Source organism: Silurus aristotelis (genome assembly GCF_946808225.1).
Source record: "Silurus aristotelis genome assembly, chromosome: 2".
In the NCBI taxonomy this organism is placed as follows: Eukaryota; Metazoa; Chordata; class Actinopteri; order Siluriformes; family Siluridae; genus Silurus; species Silurus aristotelis.
The window spans coordinates 28,194,284-28,212,650 of NC_139575.1; the positions used below are offsets into that span (position 1 = coordinate 28,194,284).

The 18,367-nt window shown below is 36.6% G+C and overlaps 1 protein-coding gene across 1 annotated transcript in view; it reads left to right on the forward strand.

The window, feature by feature from the left end:
- Positions 1–18,367, forward strand: part of cntn4 (contactin 4) — a 166,482-nt gene that overhangs the window by 93,813 nt on the left and 54,302 nt on the right. Inside the window, exons 6-11 of the mRNA XM_083531988.1 lie at positions 1,813–2,016; positions 3,037–3,139; positions 3,403–3,587; positions 6,582–6,721; positions 12,528–12,657; positions 13,474–13,624. Of these exons, the coding sequence (XP_083388114.1) occupies positions 1,813–2,016; positions 3,037–3,139; positions 3,403–3,587; positions 6,582–6,721; positions 12,528–12,657; positions 13,474–13,624 (913 nt within the window). The remainder of the gene's footprint in view (positions 1–1,812; positions 2,017–3,036; positions 3,140–3,402; positions 3,588–6,581; positions 6,722–12,527; positions 12,658–13,473; positions 13,625–18,367) is intronic.

Here is an 18,367-nt window from a genome sequence, read left to right on the forward strand (position 1 = left end):
TCACCCCAGGAGGAAAAATGAAGCCTAGAACCATGAAGTGGCCAAGCCCTTTGTTGTCTTCCCTAAAATACAAACAAATCAGTCTTCATGGGTGGGACATGACACAGGCTGGTAGGTAGAGGGAGAGAGAAAGAAGATAGACAAACAATGGAAACTCTTCAGAGATAAAGCACGAGAGAGCATCAGCCATGACATTCTAGTGGCCTTTAATATGACAAATCTTTCATTTACCTAGCTGTGAAAACAGCAGACAGCACATCAGTCTCCTTTGCTTGTTCAATAAATGGTAGCTTAATCTCTCCTTTTTAAAAACTTCATAACCATGATGAAATATTTTTCCTTATTAAACAATACAATTTCTAATACCTTTTTATTATTCATTTTCGACTACATGAAACATTCTCTTAACAAGTCCACGTGTGTGACCTGTTATTGTAGAAACTTCATATAAACCTATTGTTCATGAGGTTATAAAACAATAATGCACACTTTTTGACAATTAACATTTGAGAATGTATTATTTATATTTATATATTTTTATATTGCACTAGAAGATCTGTTACGTAAAAATTGCTTAGAAAGTTGACACGATTGAAAGATTTTTTTTGTTGTTTGTATGTTTTCAAATGTTGATCAGCAGGGCGGCACAGCAGGTAGCGTTGCCAGCTTGATCATGAGCTCAGGTAAATGTCTGTGTAAAGGAAACAGGTCTGAAGTCCGTCTAGCACTGCAAACAGCCACAGTGGCCTCTCACTGCGCACAGCAAGCAGCATGCACCAGGTCTCATATAATTGGTCCGACCTGGTGTAAGACACTAATTGTTAGCATTTAGCTTCCCTGAAGTTTTTTTTTTTTCCCACTCCTGGTCTAACTAAAGATAAGAGTGGAAAACAGTCATCCCTTGTGATTGAAGTTGGTACAAGTTCCCGCACACCTCAAACGTACAATTGCTACTAAATAAATGTTATTTTTATTGCCTTTTCTTTTCGTTTTATTAAGGAGGTTACTCTTTCCACCACCTCAGTGTGCTGGGAAAAAAAAATTAATGTCGTAATCTGAAGCGAGTATGACAGATGTCAGATGATAATATATTATGGAGAAAAAATGCTTACACTGCACAGTATAAAATAATATACACCACAGATGTAATTTGTTTATATATATATATATATATATATATATATATATATATATATATATATATATATATATATATAATTTATAACAATTTAAATATAAATAGTAGCTTTTTTAATTATGTGTTCCCTTTTGTGTCTACAACCTGTATATGTTTTCTTATATTTGGTTACTGCACAAATTTTTGTCAAGGAATGGAAATAAATTTTTCCTTGTATATGTACAATTAAAAGGTAATAGCTTTGTCACTGGTTCAATGTATATAATGTTAAATTGACATTCTGTACATTCTGTTGATTATATTTCATATTAAAATTATGGCCTGCTTCAGTAGTTCTACTACCCCTTTGACTGGATGCCAACGAATTGCAGGACACTGGTTATCCTTTTCCATCATTAATTTTCACCCTCCAAGCCCCACAACCCTCCTCGGCCTGATTAATTTTCACCCTAGCATGTAGCCCAAATGCTAATTAAGCAACACTGGGGAGGCACAAGATTCATGAGCAGCGCTGACTCCTGCCATTTCAATTCAGCGGAGAGCAAAAATGTCACGACATCCTCTAGTTATGTTCATGCAAAGTTTTCAAGCTGTAAAACGACCTCTTTCTTTTTTTATGATTCATGTCAAGTGACATTTTTGTACTTCTTCTTTTTTTTTTCTCCCCTGAACAGCCTTGACGTTCAGCTGGATTTTTAATGAATATCCATCGTTCGTAAAGCAGGATTCACGAAGGTTTGTGTCTCAGGAGACAGGGAACCTGTACATCGCCAAGGTGGAGCCATCTGATGTGGGCAACTACACATGTGTCGTCACGAATACAGTCACAAAAACGCATGTTCATGGTCCGCCCACTCCTCTGATACTGCGCACTGATGGTAAGTCACTAATAAATAGTGTTATATATTTTACGTGTGTAGAGTCTGACACGATAAATCAAATTTAATTGGTTGAGGTCAAGTTTGGTCTTATTGTTTATTGAGTTAGATCTTGTTGTCTGAATAACCATAATATTTAAATATTTAAAAAAGGAAAAACCTCCCACAGATTTTTATTTTTTATTTTTATTTCATTTGAAATCCATTTTTTTATTACAAATTTTAAGAGACTTACCAGCACATGTTTTCTGGCTTGTAGGCTGGCATTATCAACTGGTCTTCAAACAGAAAGGTCATTTGTCCTACACCCATCTAATTGTGGGTTGTCTGAATCAAGATTTACAACAAAGATTAGTTGTATTTACTGGGAAGTCTAATAAACAAACAAAAAAAACATGAATAATTAAAGAAATCACAATTTCTGGTGTAACATCATAAACTTCATGAACATAATCAGAACTGCACTGAAAAATAAATAAGGTTGACCTCTCTGAGGCCTTATGTTTATTTTTGCGTTTACTGCAGGATATAAAATAATAATAATTATTGTGTTTAAAATGTAATTTATTAAACAATGGATTTTCAGTTCATAATTATTATTACTGTAAAAGCATTTTTAATTGTAACCTTTTTTGTTGGTGTAGTTAATAAGAAAACCTTGAAATATATAATCGATAGATTATAGATATAGATATTTAATCAAAAGTCTTTAAACAACACATTTTTTTCATCTAAATATAAGAAGAGAAAAAATATCACTAGATCTCCACATCTTGACCAGTGTGCATGCACTGACACGAGCATGCTGTGTTACACACTAGCGATAACATAATCCTTATACAATCACTAAACATGTTTCCTGATCACAGAATATCTAAATAAAGTGACCTTTCAAAAATTCAAAAGTAATATGGATGACGAGCATGAAAAGCACAAACAAAACCACCGTGTGATGGTATTTTTTTATCAACATGTCACCCCAGCAAAATTTGCATAAGCAATAAAACCGTCTTTCACCAGGTGTTATGGGAGAATATGAACCAAAGATTGAAGTGCAATTTCCAGAGGTGGTCCAGGTGGCTCAAGGTGCAACTGTGAAGCTTGAATGCTTTGCTTTGGGCAAGTGAGTGTCTTATATGTAATTTATAAAATATTAAGCAGAATTTATGCATTCTATTGACACATGCATCACAAATTGAAAACATTCACATTATGGGTGATGTCATCATTTTTACTTGAATAAGCATCAGTACATTAAACACAGAAAAGAGAAGTATTGAACACAATTCATGTTAATCAGATTGATTAATAATTGATTGATTGATTGATAATTTCATCCACTTTCATGTCTCAATTTGTGTTTCTTTTATCTCGTCCTCAACTAAGTCCTGTACCTTCCATAATATGGAGGCGTGTAGATGGTGTCCCATTCTCCCGCAAGGTGGACATGAGGAAGGCCAGTGGTGTCCTCGAGATCCCATACTTCGAGCAGGATGATGCTGGTACATACGAGTGTGTCGCTGAAAACTCTAAAGGGAGGAACTCAGTGCAGGGCAAGCTCTCTTTCTATGGTGGGTTCTTACAGATCACGTGATTATAAGCCATATTTAAGACACATTTATTCTGTGGTGAAGGTATGACATAATGATGGTGCATGCGCCACTAGCTAGATTATAAGGGGGTGGATTTTCAACAGTGCATGAAAATGATTAAAGCTCCCGAGCCATGAAGCTACTAATATTTTCATCCAGATTAAAAAGGATGAAGAGATGACCTTGTATTTTATCTTATCTGTGTGTGTGTGTACGTGTGTGTGAGAAAGAGAGACTTTACCAGATGGCACCATGACTGACAGGTTAAGTGTACTTTACTTAGAGCACATGTGTCATTCAGGAACTCACTCAATGTGTCACCATCTGGATAAAGCACAGCACCTGTTATTATTCATTTTGATGATGTGCTTTAGTAATGGATGCTATATAATATAAAAGTTAAATTGTATCCTTTAATTGCAGGGCAAACTGTTTAAATCCTTAGTTAGTCCTCGGTTAGTCGTTTGAAGCATAGGAAAAAAATAAATAAAAACACATTAAGTGTCTGTTTATATTTACAAGATTTATGCGTAAAATATGAACAAATCAAGCTCACATGCTTCTCTTTAAGAATAAGTGGCCAGCAGGCACATGGCATATGTATAAAAGCATATTTAATATAGACTTTCAAATGAAGGGCTCGTGACCTTTTCCCTGCACCACCACACTGGCAAGGCCGAATTGCTCACACGAGACCGCTCCCTATTAAGTAAGTAACTGTAGGCAACAGAGCGCTGGGATTTATCCTCCCCTTATGGGAGTGCTCGCTAGTGCTAGTATTCACATTAGCTCGCGTTTGCATTACTGCTGATGCCCAATGGCCCATTTACAGGAATAGCCTTGACAGTGCTGAATGTTTTTATTTTTTATTTTTATTTTTTTCCATCTCATTGTTTATATCTTCTTTGACACGGGATGCGCAGGGACAAGTTTCTTGACAAAAAAAGATAAATTTGGCAGCACATAAAATTTGCGTAGACCTGGCTGTATACTGTATATGCAGTATCATTTAAATTGTTAGACACCCTAGAAAAATACATATTATTTTAATTAACAATAATTGTATGGATGAGAAAAGGCATCCTATTAATTTTATATCACTTTAAAAAAAAATAAAAATTTTTACTTACTGCTCTTCATATAATAGCTTTATATTTATTTATTTATGTAGAAATTTTAATATCATTATTTCAAATTTTTTTTATCAGCATATCTTAGCCTATACTGTGTATATATATATATATATATATATATATATATATATATATATATATATATATATATATATATATATATATATATATATGAGTTTGTGTGCCTGTGTGCAATACTGAATCCACCATCAACAGCCTCAATCTGGTTTGAGGTGGCTTAATAATTTATGGTAGTTCTTCTTGGTTTTCCATCAACACCCACTGCTGTTTTAATTCATTCTCTTCTTTTCTGCCTTGGTCTATAAGTCAGCCACTAGTCGTCCAGTTGGGTATAACTAATTTCTGTGCATTAAATAATTTGCTACTGTCTTTTTTCCTATCTGTCCATTTTTGTCTCTTTTTTCCCCCTCTTTTCCCTTTCTTTTTTTTCTCGGGCAGGTGATAAAAATCTGTAATCTTATTTTGAAGTCTCGTGGAATTAGGCCTGTAAGACATTCGTCAGCAGAGCCAGGGAACGTGCCGATCGATAAGCCTATCTCATGTTTATCGCTTCCACCGGCAGTTGAGGGAGACACAGCCACCCTCCCTTTGCGCTGGCCTCCCCTCAGCTCATGTCGACTTGATTAGCAATCCGGTGCAGATGGTTTTTGCACCGTTCTCCTATTTAGTTCAAAAGCAAGGCGTGTCAACAAGCTTTTAATGTTATTCGAAGGACATCTTAAAAGAAAGCTATTAATTGGGGGAGGTTTTTAGCATATCTTTGATATTCTCGGCGAGCTCTGTTGAGTGCAGGTATTAAAATATTTAATGAAAGACTTTATTGTTTACTGTTTTGAATGCTATAGAAATAGACTGTTAATTATGGATTTCATTGCAGTTTTTTTCTCAGTTACCTACAGTATCTTTGTGTTTAGGAAGTGTGTTGTGTGGCTTACTTAGGACCTTGATTTACACGGTGGGGGCTAAAAGTCAATACCCTTTCAGCAGGTAAAAGATAGACTCTAGCAGATGTGGAAAAAACAGCATCATAATGGTTAGAGAATTTAAAATAGATTAAGTTTTGCAGCTAAGGCATGCTTAATAGGCGAGTAGGTATGTGCTTAAGAGTAAAATATATATATTATTATCTAGCTGGGCTATTTTTCAGACCCGTTGTCAGTCTGCCTTTTGCTGTGCAGAGAACAAAAATAAGATAAGCAAAAATATATTGTGCATATAGAAAGTTTTGTGTAGAATAATGTAGTAAAGTACATAACCTTTTTTTTTTTGTTTGTTTTTTGTTTGTTTGGTCATCCAAAATTCATCCATTAATTCATTAATTCCTTGTCACAAGAAATTCCCATTAAGGTTGTTCTGAGTATGCTCTTGGGCATTTGCTCAATAATTAACCAGGTTTGAGTTACATGCATTTAAAAGATTGGAATCAATATGGCTCATGTATAATTAAAGCATGATCTAGTTTAATGGGATTTTGTGAAGGAGTTTATGGTATGGTCCATGAACAAGTGAATAATAAATTCAATGCAGTCGAGTAGTGCACCAAGCTTTCCTTGCTATTGATGTGCAATAAAAAATATATGTAATAATATATGTAACATCTTTGCTTTTCATCAGCGTGATACTGTATCTGTAACATCACATCATATGAGCAGACTGTCTCTGTCTCAGTCCACCATGTTGAATATGCATCAGTCAGCCACTTTATTATGTACTATTTCCTACAGTACAGAGTGGTTGGCTTGGTTTTGCTGTTTTAAATATTTTACACCTGAAACCAATCTGCCTTTTGTCTTCCCTTGTTTTTTATTCTGTTGTGAAGCTGCTCCACAGATGATTGAAAAACCACAGGACATGCAGAAGGCCATTGATGACTCTCTAGTGTGGGAGTGTATGGCCATAGGCAGGCCCAAACCCTCTTATAGGTGGATGAAGAATGGAGAAAATTTGGAACCTACAGAGGTTTGTTATACTTCTATGCATGTTCCTATATCTAATAAATGCGTTATTAGTCAAGATTCAGTCATTAGTTTTGAATATTATAGTTCTGAACATTTTAAACACAAGCCCCACAACACCAGTGGCAAGAATTCTGGGTCATGGCAGGGGTTCTGTGTAACTCTTAAATAACACCTTGTGCAAATGCGTACCAAAATCCTCCAAAATCAAATGGTGTTATATAAACCAGCTTTGGCCATAAACTATTTGCCATAACATTATACATAAGTCACTCTTTCATCTTCTTACCTGTGTACATATAATGACAGGATTCTGCTAAGCATATATCCACTAATTAACTTTTAACCATGACAAAAGTAATGGTTAGACGCCTCTCAGTCAGCTGAACCTTGGTGAGTGTTTTTTACTTCTACATTGGTAGCATTATTTATAATACCTACTATTCGGTTTTTCCTCACAAGTATTAATGTCCTGCATTTAGTAAACATGCTTGAACATTTCATGCACTGTTAATTGCTATACCTGATGACTGAACTGTAGTGGAACTTAAGTGAATATCTATTTTCCTTCATATCTGGACCGAAATGCCACCACAGGTTATGCTACACTGTGTGGCAAGCCACTAATATCCATGCTGCTGGACATGCACTCATGTTGGAATCTCAGATGATAAAGTCAGACCACTGACTAAATGTCCACTGCTATATTGCAAAATCAGTTTCTGAGTGGGACAATCCAAGATATGGAGGGACAATATTGTCAACATTGGATTCTGGCTCAGAGATGAGTATGGTCAAAGTCTGTCCATCTAAACAGCTTGCTAGTTGCCAAGGCTCAAGACTAGTGGCAATAGAAACAGACATGGCCCAGGGGAAATCAGTGATCCAGATTATGACACTAGGAGGTTTGCACTTTTCAACAGCCTTCCATATATTTCAGTTACCAGTCATTTTTCGTGTGCCTTATCAGCAGTTTCTGAAGACTGGTCTGGTTTTGCCCCTCATCACCTATGGCAGGCTTTAAGCTAACTGTGACAGAAGATAACTGTGACTCGAGTACACATTTAAGGCACTCTTTTGCAATATCACCCGTAACAGGAAGGTTTGCTATAACAATAGAAATATTTTCATTGGGGAATTGGGCATGCTCCAGCTCACATGTTCTTAGTCTCAATGGAACCTGCTCAGGTTGAAATTAATAATCAAAAGCAGGTCAGTTTGGGCCATGTGTGTGCTGTTGATTCATGTGCTTCCAGAAGAAGCACTGCGCCCAGGTGTGTTCTGCATTCAATGCAGGCACACAGATAACTCTTTGGTGACAACTTATGATGTTGTATGATATTGCATCCATGCATGTGTGTCATGCATACAAATGATTTTGGCTATTCTGCTGTGATGTTTATACCCGTATGCTTCTGTTAAGTATTTGACTGGATACCCTGACCAGCAGTTGCCCACTACTGGATTTTCTGCAACTATTTACTGATTTTCTTCACACTGTGCAAGATTTGGCAGATAGGCAACAGAGTATGATTTGTTAAAGCCCTATTTATGAGAGTCCTATTTTACAAAGATCAAGCAAGACTTTGGTTCCTGCTGCTGCTCCTACTAGTCGTTGGTACACCCTGGTGGCATCCACATGAGCAGGTCTGCTCTCTCTCAGATGAGCAGCATGACAGGTTGCTTGTATCTGTGCATGTAACCCCCATGTGGATATAGCCTTCATGCACAAAAGTCTTGTGAGATCCCAGTGTGGGATCTCCCTTTTGTATCGGAGACCTTTAAAAAAAATATAAAACTGTGTTTGACTTTAGTCTGTGTCTAGGAATATTTTTGTTTGTTGTTGTTGTTTTTTTATTACATATTCTTTACCTAAAGAAGGAGTTGCATGCTCTGGTGATAAGCTCAGCTTACATGTATTGGTTGCCAGATGATTCTGGAATGACCTTGTGTCTCAATCCAGGATTGCCCCAGGCTGTTAGGCTGAAATAAAAGGCTAGTTATAGAGATAATGCTGGTTCTATGAACCCTGGATTACCTCTGTCAGCCAAACAAAAAGGTTGTAGAGAATGGCTTTTATAAGATGAAGGTATTTATATCAAATACTGCATCACACATCACTGCTAAATGTGATCTTGTTGAAAGATCTCAGCATGTTTGTGCGTGTGTGTGTGTGTGTGTGTGTGTGTGTGTGTGTGTGTGTGTATGTGTGTGTGTAAAGTAGTATGTTATCCATATAACATTATGCGCTTATAGACAGAAACTTTACAGACTGTTTATGTAATTCTAGCCATTTTAATTTCTATTTTCCTTTATCTTTCATCTATCTATTGAGGGAGCTTTTGTAAATGTGTCAGTCCCAAACAAACTACTAAATGGTTCACTGGTTTTAGACCACTGTGCCAACAAATACACTGTAATTTTCTATTAAATCCCTGAACACAGACAGGAGAATTTAATATCTTTTTGCCCACAGGCCAGGAGAAGAACGCTTATAAAACTTTACTGTTTACCCAACATGCTGTCGTTGCTTTTTGTACTCTTTTGAACAACAATCCACTGACACACAATAAATAAGATTCACTTTTTATCTACTTGCATGTAACCTAAGCCTTTTGTAATATTCATCATCTATTTGTTGACTGTTTGGATGAGTTTTTGGCCATTAAGTTGATGGATTTCCAAAAGATTAATTTTCCCAGAATTTTATACAGAGGACCTTTATTATTTGCTGAGCTGATGATAAAGAATATCCCCAGACTCTCATGATGCAGAGAAAGAATAAGGGTTACAATAGCTTGCACTGAACCTCTTTATTTAGCAGTTAAACAGCAAGGCAAATTTTGGCTAAGCTTTCCCCCGGGTGAAGCTTAGCCACATGAGGAAAAGAAAAAAAAAAGATCACAAGTCCGTCCGTCCCTACAACATTTCCCTCAGGAAAAATCTTGGTACTAAAGTCACATTAAAGTCACATTCTCACAAAATGATATATACACACACATATTAAATAAGGGACTAAAACTATTCAAAATCCCCTTAATTAAAAGACTATTAGGAACACCTGTACACTCGGCACATTCATGTAATTATTATGAACTGCTGATCTCCTCACTTTTTTTTTTTACACTTATTAGAGCCTTTGGAATAGTGGAATAGTTAACAGGAAAGTAATACATGGAATAGTAAATAGGCTTCAACGGCAAGAAAAAACCCACCTCAGGTTCCACTCCTGCTATTCATTTGTAGCATCAACATCACTAAAGTATCATCACCAAGGCTTGCTAAACTACTACTCTGGATGTTTTGATGGGCTTTGTGTGTGTTTTGTTTTGTAAATCCCTGAAGATTATTATTATCTTAAATACTAAACAAGCTCATCTGGCAGAAAAAACTATGCTCATTGTCAAAATGGGTGGGGGGAATGCATTTTCCCAGTTGTAATTTTGAAGTGAACATTAACCAAGGCTCTTTATCTGCATAATTATATGCATTGTTTTCCTGCAACATGATCAGCTGATTGGATAATTGCAAGGATACAAGCCTCGTGGTTGCTGTTACTGTGGCTGTTGAGTGTATACGCGGATAAGGATGATGTAGGCCTGCATTATTCTGATGATTATCACTGACTTTGCTTATGAAAAACTTTGCGTGTTTTATTACTCTTCACAATGTAGTATAACAGTGACAGTAACAGTGTGATTTGACAGACATTTTTTATCTTAGGAGAGTACAAAAGTGTAATCCGAAATTAAAGCAAATAAAATGAGATTAGGTTGAGTGTGTATAATATGGCATTGCACAGAAACTAAAGTGTTCAAACTCATAACCTGCCATCGGTTGGTAATCCATAACGTCAGAGCTACTACTGCCTTATAATACTTGTTTTGGTTTCAAATAATACTTAATTGAATTTATTAATTCCTCAGACACATGCTAAGGACATAATTTAAATAGATAAAAGAATCAATAGAAAGTAGATAAGATAAGATAAGATAAGATAAGATAAGATAAGATAAGATAAGATAAGATAAGACAAGATAGGATAAGATAAGATGCATTGCAAATAGGTAATATTGCACATTTAAAAATGGTGTTATTGCAGAGTTGTTATTGCAGAAAACTTTAAAATAATTGTTAATGCAAAGTAAAAAAATTACAATAACAGTGTGTATTATGGTGACTGGTACACTGGGAGCAGCTCTGATTATACAGTCTAATAGCATCAGAAAAAAAGATCTGAAGGAGCTGCTCATAGACAAAACTGTTCCATACGGGGGTAAAAGTCGTTCGCCAGCAGTGGTAATAGTTTCGCTACCATACTCCTTTCTCTCACCTCCTGTTCAATGTCAGGAATCCCCAGGACTGAGCTGGCCTTCCTGATCAGCTTGTCCAGACTCTTCCTGTCTGAAGTGGAGATGCTGCTGCACCAGCATACCACACCATAGTAGATGGCTGAGGCCACCTCAGAGTTAAAAAAAAAAAAGTGCTTCAGTAGCTCTCCCTGCACTCCAAAAGACCTTAGTCTCCTCAGCATAAAGAGTCTGCTCTGTCCTTTCTTATAAATTGCTTTAGTATTATCTGTCCAGTCCAGTTTGCAATCACAATCTTCAAATGGCATTGTCTGCATCAGTAATCCTTCTGATAACTAAAGGTCATAGACACTGCAGAAATAGGAAGCATTGAGTTATGCCACTCACTGGTGTTCATTATGCTTAATTAACACGGCCCCCCTTTTCTTTTTTTCTGCTATGTATATCTGAATGGAACATTGCTAAGGTGACCTGCTAAAAACTTGTTCCTTTTGTCTCAGAGATTTCTTATGAAATGAGCGTTCTCATAGAGACAGAATTATTAGACAGTGACATCATGCATGTACATTGAAGTGACCCGGTGCTGCAGATGGTCCGCCTCAGGTCCTCCCCCACTCAGAAACTGCTGATTTAAGGGGACCGTTACACTTAATTAATAGAATGTGCCAAGCTTTGCTGGACTGATGTACACCGCCATATGCTTTTCATGCTGTTGGACTTTCTCTTAACCAGTAGTGCAAACACAAACAAACACACCAGAATAGCTTAATTAAACTTAATAATGCTCTGCCACAAACAAACACAACAGATTTGAAGGTGATTTTAATACTATTACTATTAATATTATCATTAGTAGTAGTAGTATTGTGATGGTGGCGTGTGGGTGTGGGTGGGTGTGTGGCCCTCTTGTTAGAAAGAGTATGATGGCAGGCTTACCCATTCCACATGCCCCTCTTCTAATGCTCCTGACAGCAGGCTTAGCTATCTAAAAAAACATCCTTTCACAAATTGCCATTAAAGGCATTAGAGTCTGCAAATAAAAGATGAGGTCAAGGGCAGAGAGAGAGAGAGAGAGAGAGAGAGAGAGAGAGAGAGTGAGAGTGAGGGTGTCAGTAATCTGGAACTCGATCTGACAGTTTGTGTTTGCTTTTGGGATGAGTTTAGATTTTAGAAGAATCAACTTGAGCAGTTGCCGGGACATGTAGTCATTCAGTAGGGAAAGGTAAATATATTTTCTGATCTTCATGTGAATCTGGTGTAATCAAGTCACGTGTGGGTAGATCAGCGGTAAGGTCTCAAGACACGACACAGATGTCAGATTAAATGCGCAGGTATTTTAGACCTTTCTTAACAGACCTTTCTCTTTTTTCTCTCCCTACATTACCAACACACAGCATCAAGTGAAAAATATAACACACTGCCCGAGACCCAGTGCTTTTATGCAGATTAGCAATCTCGCTAAAAGTCTTTTAAAGGCAGTATTTCTTTATTACTTGACAGGAAAGGGTGCAGGTGGTTAATGGCGCTCTGTCTATTAGTCACTTGGTAATGTCCGATGCTGGAATCTACCAATGCGTGGCTGGGAACAAATATGGAGAGGTGTACTCAAATGCCGAGCTCAGAGTGATTGGTAAGTATTTTCATTTTTTTAAACGTAAGACTCATTGAAAAGTCAACAAATATGGTGTACAAACTGTAAACATACTATAAGTTTGTCTTATCCGTAGTGTAAAATATGGCTGAGTTTCCTCTCAAGGTGGTGCTTATGTTCCTGCTTTGTAGGATGAGAAAAGTGTGCGCGCACGCGCGTGTGTGTGTGTTTGTGTGTGTGTATGAGTTTGTTATGTCTGTTAGAACACTAATTATGGATATTGTTAATGTACCCAGATGAATGAATGTGACAATGCATACATTTTTCCCATTCTCCTCATCTGTCTCTGCCCCCCTTCCACCTCTGATTACTGTTTTGTGATCATTCTGCTCACAAAAAGCCCCCTGTCACTCAGAGGTTAATGTGGCACTGGGGTTAAAGGTAAAGTAAAGGAGACAGGGATTAATTGACATGAGTTCCTCACTCAGCTACAGTAAATCAAAGGGTTTTTGAAAAGCAGAAGGAGTGGTGGAAATGATAATAATAAAAGCTCAGAGCAAGCAAGGAAAAATGGGAAAGGAAAAAAATTAACATGACATTTTCCTTTGTTTTTCCTACTGAAGAAAATGAATGGGTGGTAATTAAGGTGTGTAAATTTAGCTCAACCTCTGCTGCACCATCTCATTTCACACACACATACATATTTCATACTGTGCAAGGCAGAGAAAAGCTGATATTTTGAAAACGATTAAGCAATGATATCATTAATCCTATAAAAAAAAAAAAAACTTTTTGAATTATTCCTTTTTACCATAGACTCCTCGAATTTAACCTGTACCTCTGATGTACTTTTAGCCGTGGCTCCAGATTTTGGAGCAAACCTCCTTAAGAGCCATATTCTTGTGAAGGAAGGGGGTGACGTGCTGATTGATTGCAGGCCTAAGATGTCTCCCCGAGGCCTGATCACCTGGAAAAAAGGCAGCGAGACACTCCGAGAGAATAGCAGGTATTTCAACATAGATCCTTTTTTATCCCTTTTCCATCCGTATAGAAACATTGCTGATACCATTGATGGTTCCACCAATTTGCAGTTTTTACCTGTAAGTTACATGTGAATATTTCCATCCCAAATAATTCATATTGGTGTCATATTTAGTTTGAAGGAAATTTTTTCCTTATACACCGAGGAAATATTGTTCTAAAAGCAGCTGGAGTGGAATGCTAGTACCATACTGAGTGTAAAGAGAGTCCATTTTCATATTCTAATTTATTTATTTATTTATTTATTTATTTATTTATTTATTTATTTATTTATTTATTTATTTATTTTTATGGCAACAGAAGTACTGATGCTGAATTGTAGAATTTGTCTTCAGCTGCAGCCATGCAGGACACATTCGCAAGCAAGAAGTGCAGAATAAGCACTCTAAGCACCTCCATGATATACTCAAGATTCAGGCCTTTAGTGGACTTTATACTATCAGACAGCTGTGTAGTTCCAGCTTTTTTTGCTGTACCTATACAGGATTTTTCAGTGTTTTATTTCTTTGTCTTAAACCCCATTGAGCTGCACTACAAAAAAAAATGTTAATCGTAGCTAGTGAAAACATTTATTCAAATTTTAGTAATACAAAATAAATTTAATAATATTTTTTTAATACTTTAGGCATTTGACTATACTAAAGATATTGGGGGTTTCTTTTGCAGTGTAATGATTTAGGTTCAGATTTTTTTCAGATTTTTTTCTTCTTTTTCTCTCTTTCATGTGCTCTTCAGGCGTCATCGGCCTTGCTAATTTTTCACAGCCGTGTGGGTGTTAATGCAGCCTCATGACCCCCAACACGCTGACCTTATCAACACGCTCTCCTCCCAGTGTGAATTACAGTGGCAGGTAGAGCGTCTCAGATCAGCAGGGCTATGTTTGTGTGTGTGTGTGTGTGTGTGTGTGTGTGTGTGTGTGTGTGTGTGTGTGTGTGTGTGTGTGTGTGTGTATGGGCGTGTATGTGCATGTGTGTATGTGTGAATGAGAGAGAGAGAGAGAGAGAGAGAGAGAGAGAGAGAGAGAGAGAGAGAGAGAAAGGAGGCCACACAGCTGCCCATCGTTTACATATCCAAAGTTGGTGTTGGTGCTTGTCAAACAAAGTGGCTGGGTGTTTGCATGGAGGTTTTTCTGTTGCCGTCCTTCAGCTGTTCTGTGTGCGCACCCAAGAGGAACGATGTGTTTCAAAAACACTCAACGCATGCATATAGTTTTTGACTAGTGTGGGCACATGTTGCAGAGAAATTATGAACTCCTTACATAACCACCCACTTGATTTAGTAAAATACTTTACTACTGAAATTGTGGGAATCGGAAAATTACCATGAATGAACTTTATTTTATGTTGCAGTGTGTGTGTTTTAGGTGTGATGCTGTCATATGCCTGGTAAAGCATAGTTTTTTGGTATTTCATTTGCTCTCAATTGTTTGTGTATTCATCTGGCTAGCTTTGTAAGAATACACATAGCGCATGTAGACAATGTTCAATCTAAAGTAGACAGTGTAAAAATATATATCAAAAATACTGTATGTATTAGCACTACACTAGTGACCTTACTGTAAGACAGATTGGGGTAAAGAATGAATTACACTGTTTAAATACTTATCTCATTTTCATCAAATTTACATAATTAAGGTTGAGACGTCTACACATTTGAATGTCTCCTATTCTACTTTCAGTTGTCTGTTTAAAGCGATTTGGCTCATACCTTTAAAACAGTCTAAGTGTTATTTGATAATAAATAAAAACAAATGTGCTTCTCCATTCTTCATTTTGATGTGATTGCAGTTTCTTTATAATAACTATCATTTCCTATCATATTCTGTGTAAAAAGAAAGGACAGTGTGCAGATTGGCATCTGACTAAATTAAGTTATTCAACAATTTGATAGAATTTAGTGGCATGCTTTCTACTCGCTGAGGTAAGCCAGATAATTCGATGGATCAGGTGAATAAGTTTGCACAATGCTTTCAAAGTTCGTTTTTCTTTGTAGTACAACCTGATATCACATGCTGAAAAGCAGTTTGTTGACACTAATTTATTCTTTTGAATTCAGTTAAAGGTAAAGTTGCTTTTTACTTTACAGTACGGTGAAATTCTTCTTCACCTATCCCAGTGATATTAGGAAGCTGGGCTCAGAGTGCAGGGTCAGCCATGATAAAGTTTTCTTGGAGCACAGAGTGTTAAAGGCCCTTGCTCAAGGGACCAAGAGCGGCAGCTCGGCAATACTGAGGCTTGAATCTCGACCTGTAACCAAGAGCCTTAACTCCTGAGCTACCACTACCCTTTAAAGATATGTATTTAAATTGTGCAAGAAATTAGCCTCCTATTAAAAATGAAGAAATGGATTGAAATGTAGGATATGGGCTAGCTCCAATTGCACAAAATGTTTTGCATTTACTTTGTATTTACAGAAATTATGAGATTTCACTGATTTATAATGAGCTTTCATTTGTATTGTACATTCTTAGATGTTTTTTACCATTTAACAAAAGGTGAAAAGGGTGTTTTTACAGACTCATAGTAAGGTTCAGAAGACCAAGCCCTTTGCTTGTAGGTAATTAAAAAAGAATGCTTGTATCCCAGGTTGTATTGTGGTGGATTAAGCTTTGTCAGAATGCTGGATTGCATTGTCAATACCTGGAACGAAGCCAAGGAACTTTTTGCAGATCTAAGTATATTTCTAGAAAATGCTGACATTGTCTGTTGCATGCACCCATCCACACAAACACTAAACTACGAACACACGCACACACAACCAAACACTCACCCAAAAACACACACATATACGCAATCACCCACCCACCTATCCATGTACACACACATACAACCAAATACCCAACGGCCCACAAACACAGTCACTCAACCGCCTCTCCACTGACCCACAAACACATAAACACACACCTAACAACCAACACAAAAATGCACACACACACAGAGATATTTTCATGGCTATAGGTAATAAGTAATGCTATGTCAAGATTTAAACCTCATTTTTTGCATCATGTAAATGAATGGTTTCACATTAAGTTATATCATTTAATATATTAAGTTTAATATTTTATTTAATGGCTTTGTACATAGTCATTGATCCTGTTTATCCTATGAACATCCATTACACCGCAGTCAAAAAAATACTGCCACCGCTATTGACACTGAAGGCTAATAAGTAGTTGGCTATGCTTTTTAATGCATTTCGGTGCAGGTTGAGTGTACACACCTGTCTGGAAGCCAAGACTAATCAAAGCAACGTGTGTGTGAACTCCTTGTGTAAGATTAATTGCCTTAATTGCATTGAGCTCTACTCAGTGGAGCTGGATGAAGGGAAGTCAGTGTCAATGGCAGGGTAATCCATCTTCATAGCGGCAGCCCCTCCTTTTTCCGCTGCTGGAAAGAAAGGATGGAGCCAGTAAGGGAAGAGAGCTAAGTGGTAGAGGTATTTGCACCAATTTTCTTTCTTTCTTTCTTTTTTTTTTTTTTTTGAGAAGCCTTAGATGACATCAGCTCAAAGAAGAGGTTGAGATGGTAGAGAATGTCTGAAGATCAGTGCTTTCATGAGTATTCAGCACCTCTGCTCGTTTTACAGTTTGTCATTTGTACTTTCTCTTTGATTGAGCTTTTTTTTTTTCTTCAAAGTAGTACATCTATAAGATCTATTTGTATATATCCATATATACAATAAATTCACGCCTAATAATGAATCAAATAGTTATATAATTTATAATTCTATATAATATATACAGAATATAAATAGTTGATATTGAAACAGTTGCCAATTATTTATTATGTACACAAATAAAATAAACTTTTTGTGTAATATTAACAAATATTGGTCATTTAAACTTATTTATAGTTTTAGACTCAGGTAAAAATAAAATGCATAATGCATAATCTCTGTAATATCAATGTAATCTTTTTGATTTTCTTTTTGATTTTGTTACCTTGTGTGGTTCCATATGATGGACTGGCATTCAAGCCAGGGTATTTATCCTTGGCAAGTGTTCCTTGGGAAAAGGCTCTGATGCACTGATGCATTGATGAAAGAATTGAGCTGTGTAAATTCTGGACATCCTGTGTGTTTTTCGTTGAAAATAGCTGGTTTAAACCAGAACTGAACAAGTAGCTTAAGCATGATATGCTGATAGTTATGGGAAATGAATTAATATTAAGCCTAATAAAAGAAGTAAGCTGTCTGCAGTCATACAACCATCCGCTTTGTTGCAAAGTCGAGAATGTTTTTTGTGATTTTCCTAGTTATCAGTGAGGACTGTTTGAGAGTTGGTGACGTGTCACTTGTGCCTGAAAAAGGAGCTCATTTTATTCATGCACTTTTTAATGCACAAATGTAAAATGAGCGGTGCAGTGTAATGAGCTCATCTGACGCAACGACTCCATGCACTGTAGAACCCAGGGGATTAAGCATTACACTGGTCAATTGTGCACTGCAGTTTTAGCTTCTGCTTCATATGTACCGTTTTTTCGAACACCATGCATTGAAATAACATGACTTTCCAGAGTTTATTTTCTAAATAAACAGCATACATTAATGTTGAGTGATTTCACAATCATTATTCAAAGAAACCAAGATTAATCAATCACAATAAGGTGTAGGCCTATAACAATTGTATTCTATAAGGAGTATATTGTTATATAAGTAATGCACACATGAACAAAGAATAGGATTATGTAACACAAACTAGACAAGCATA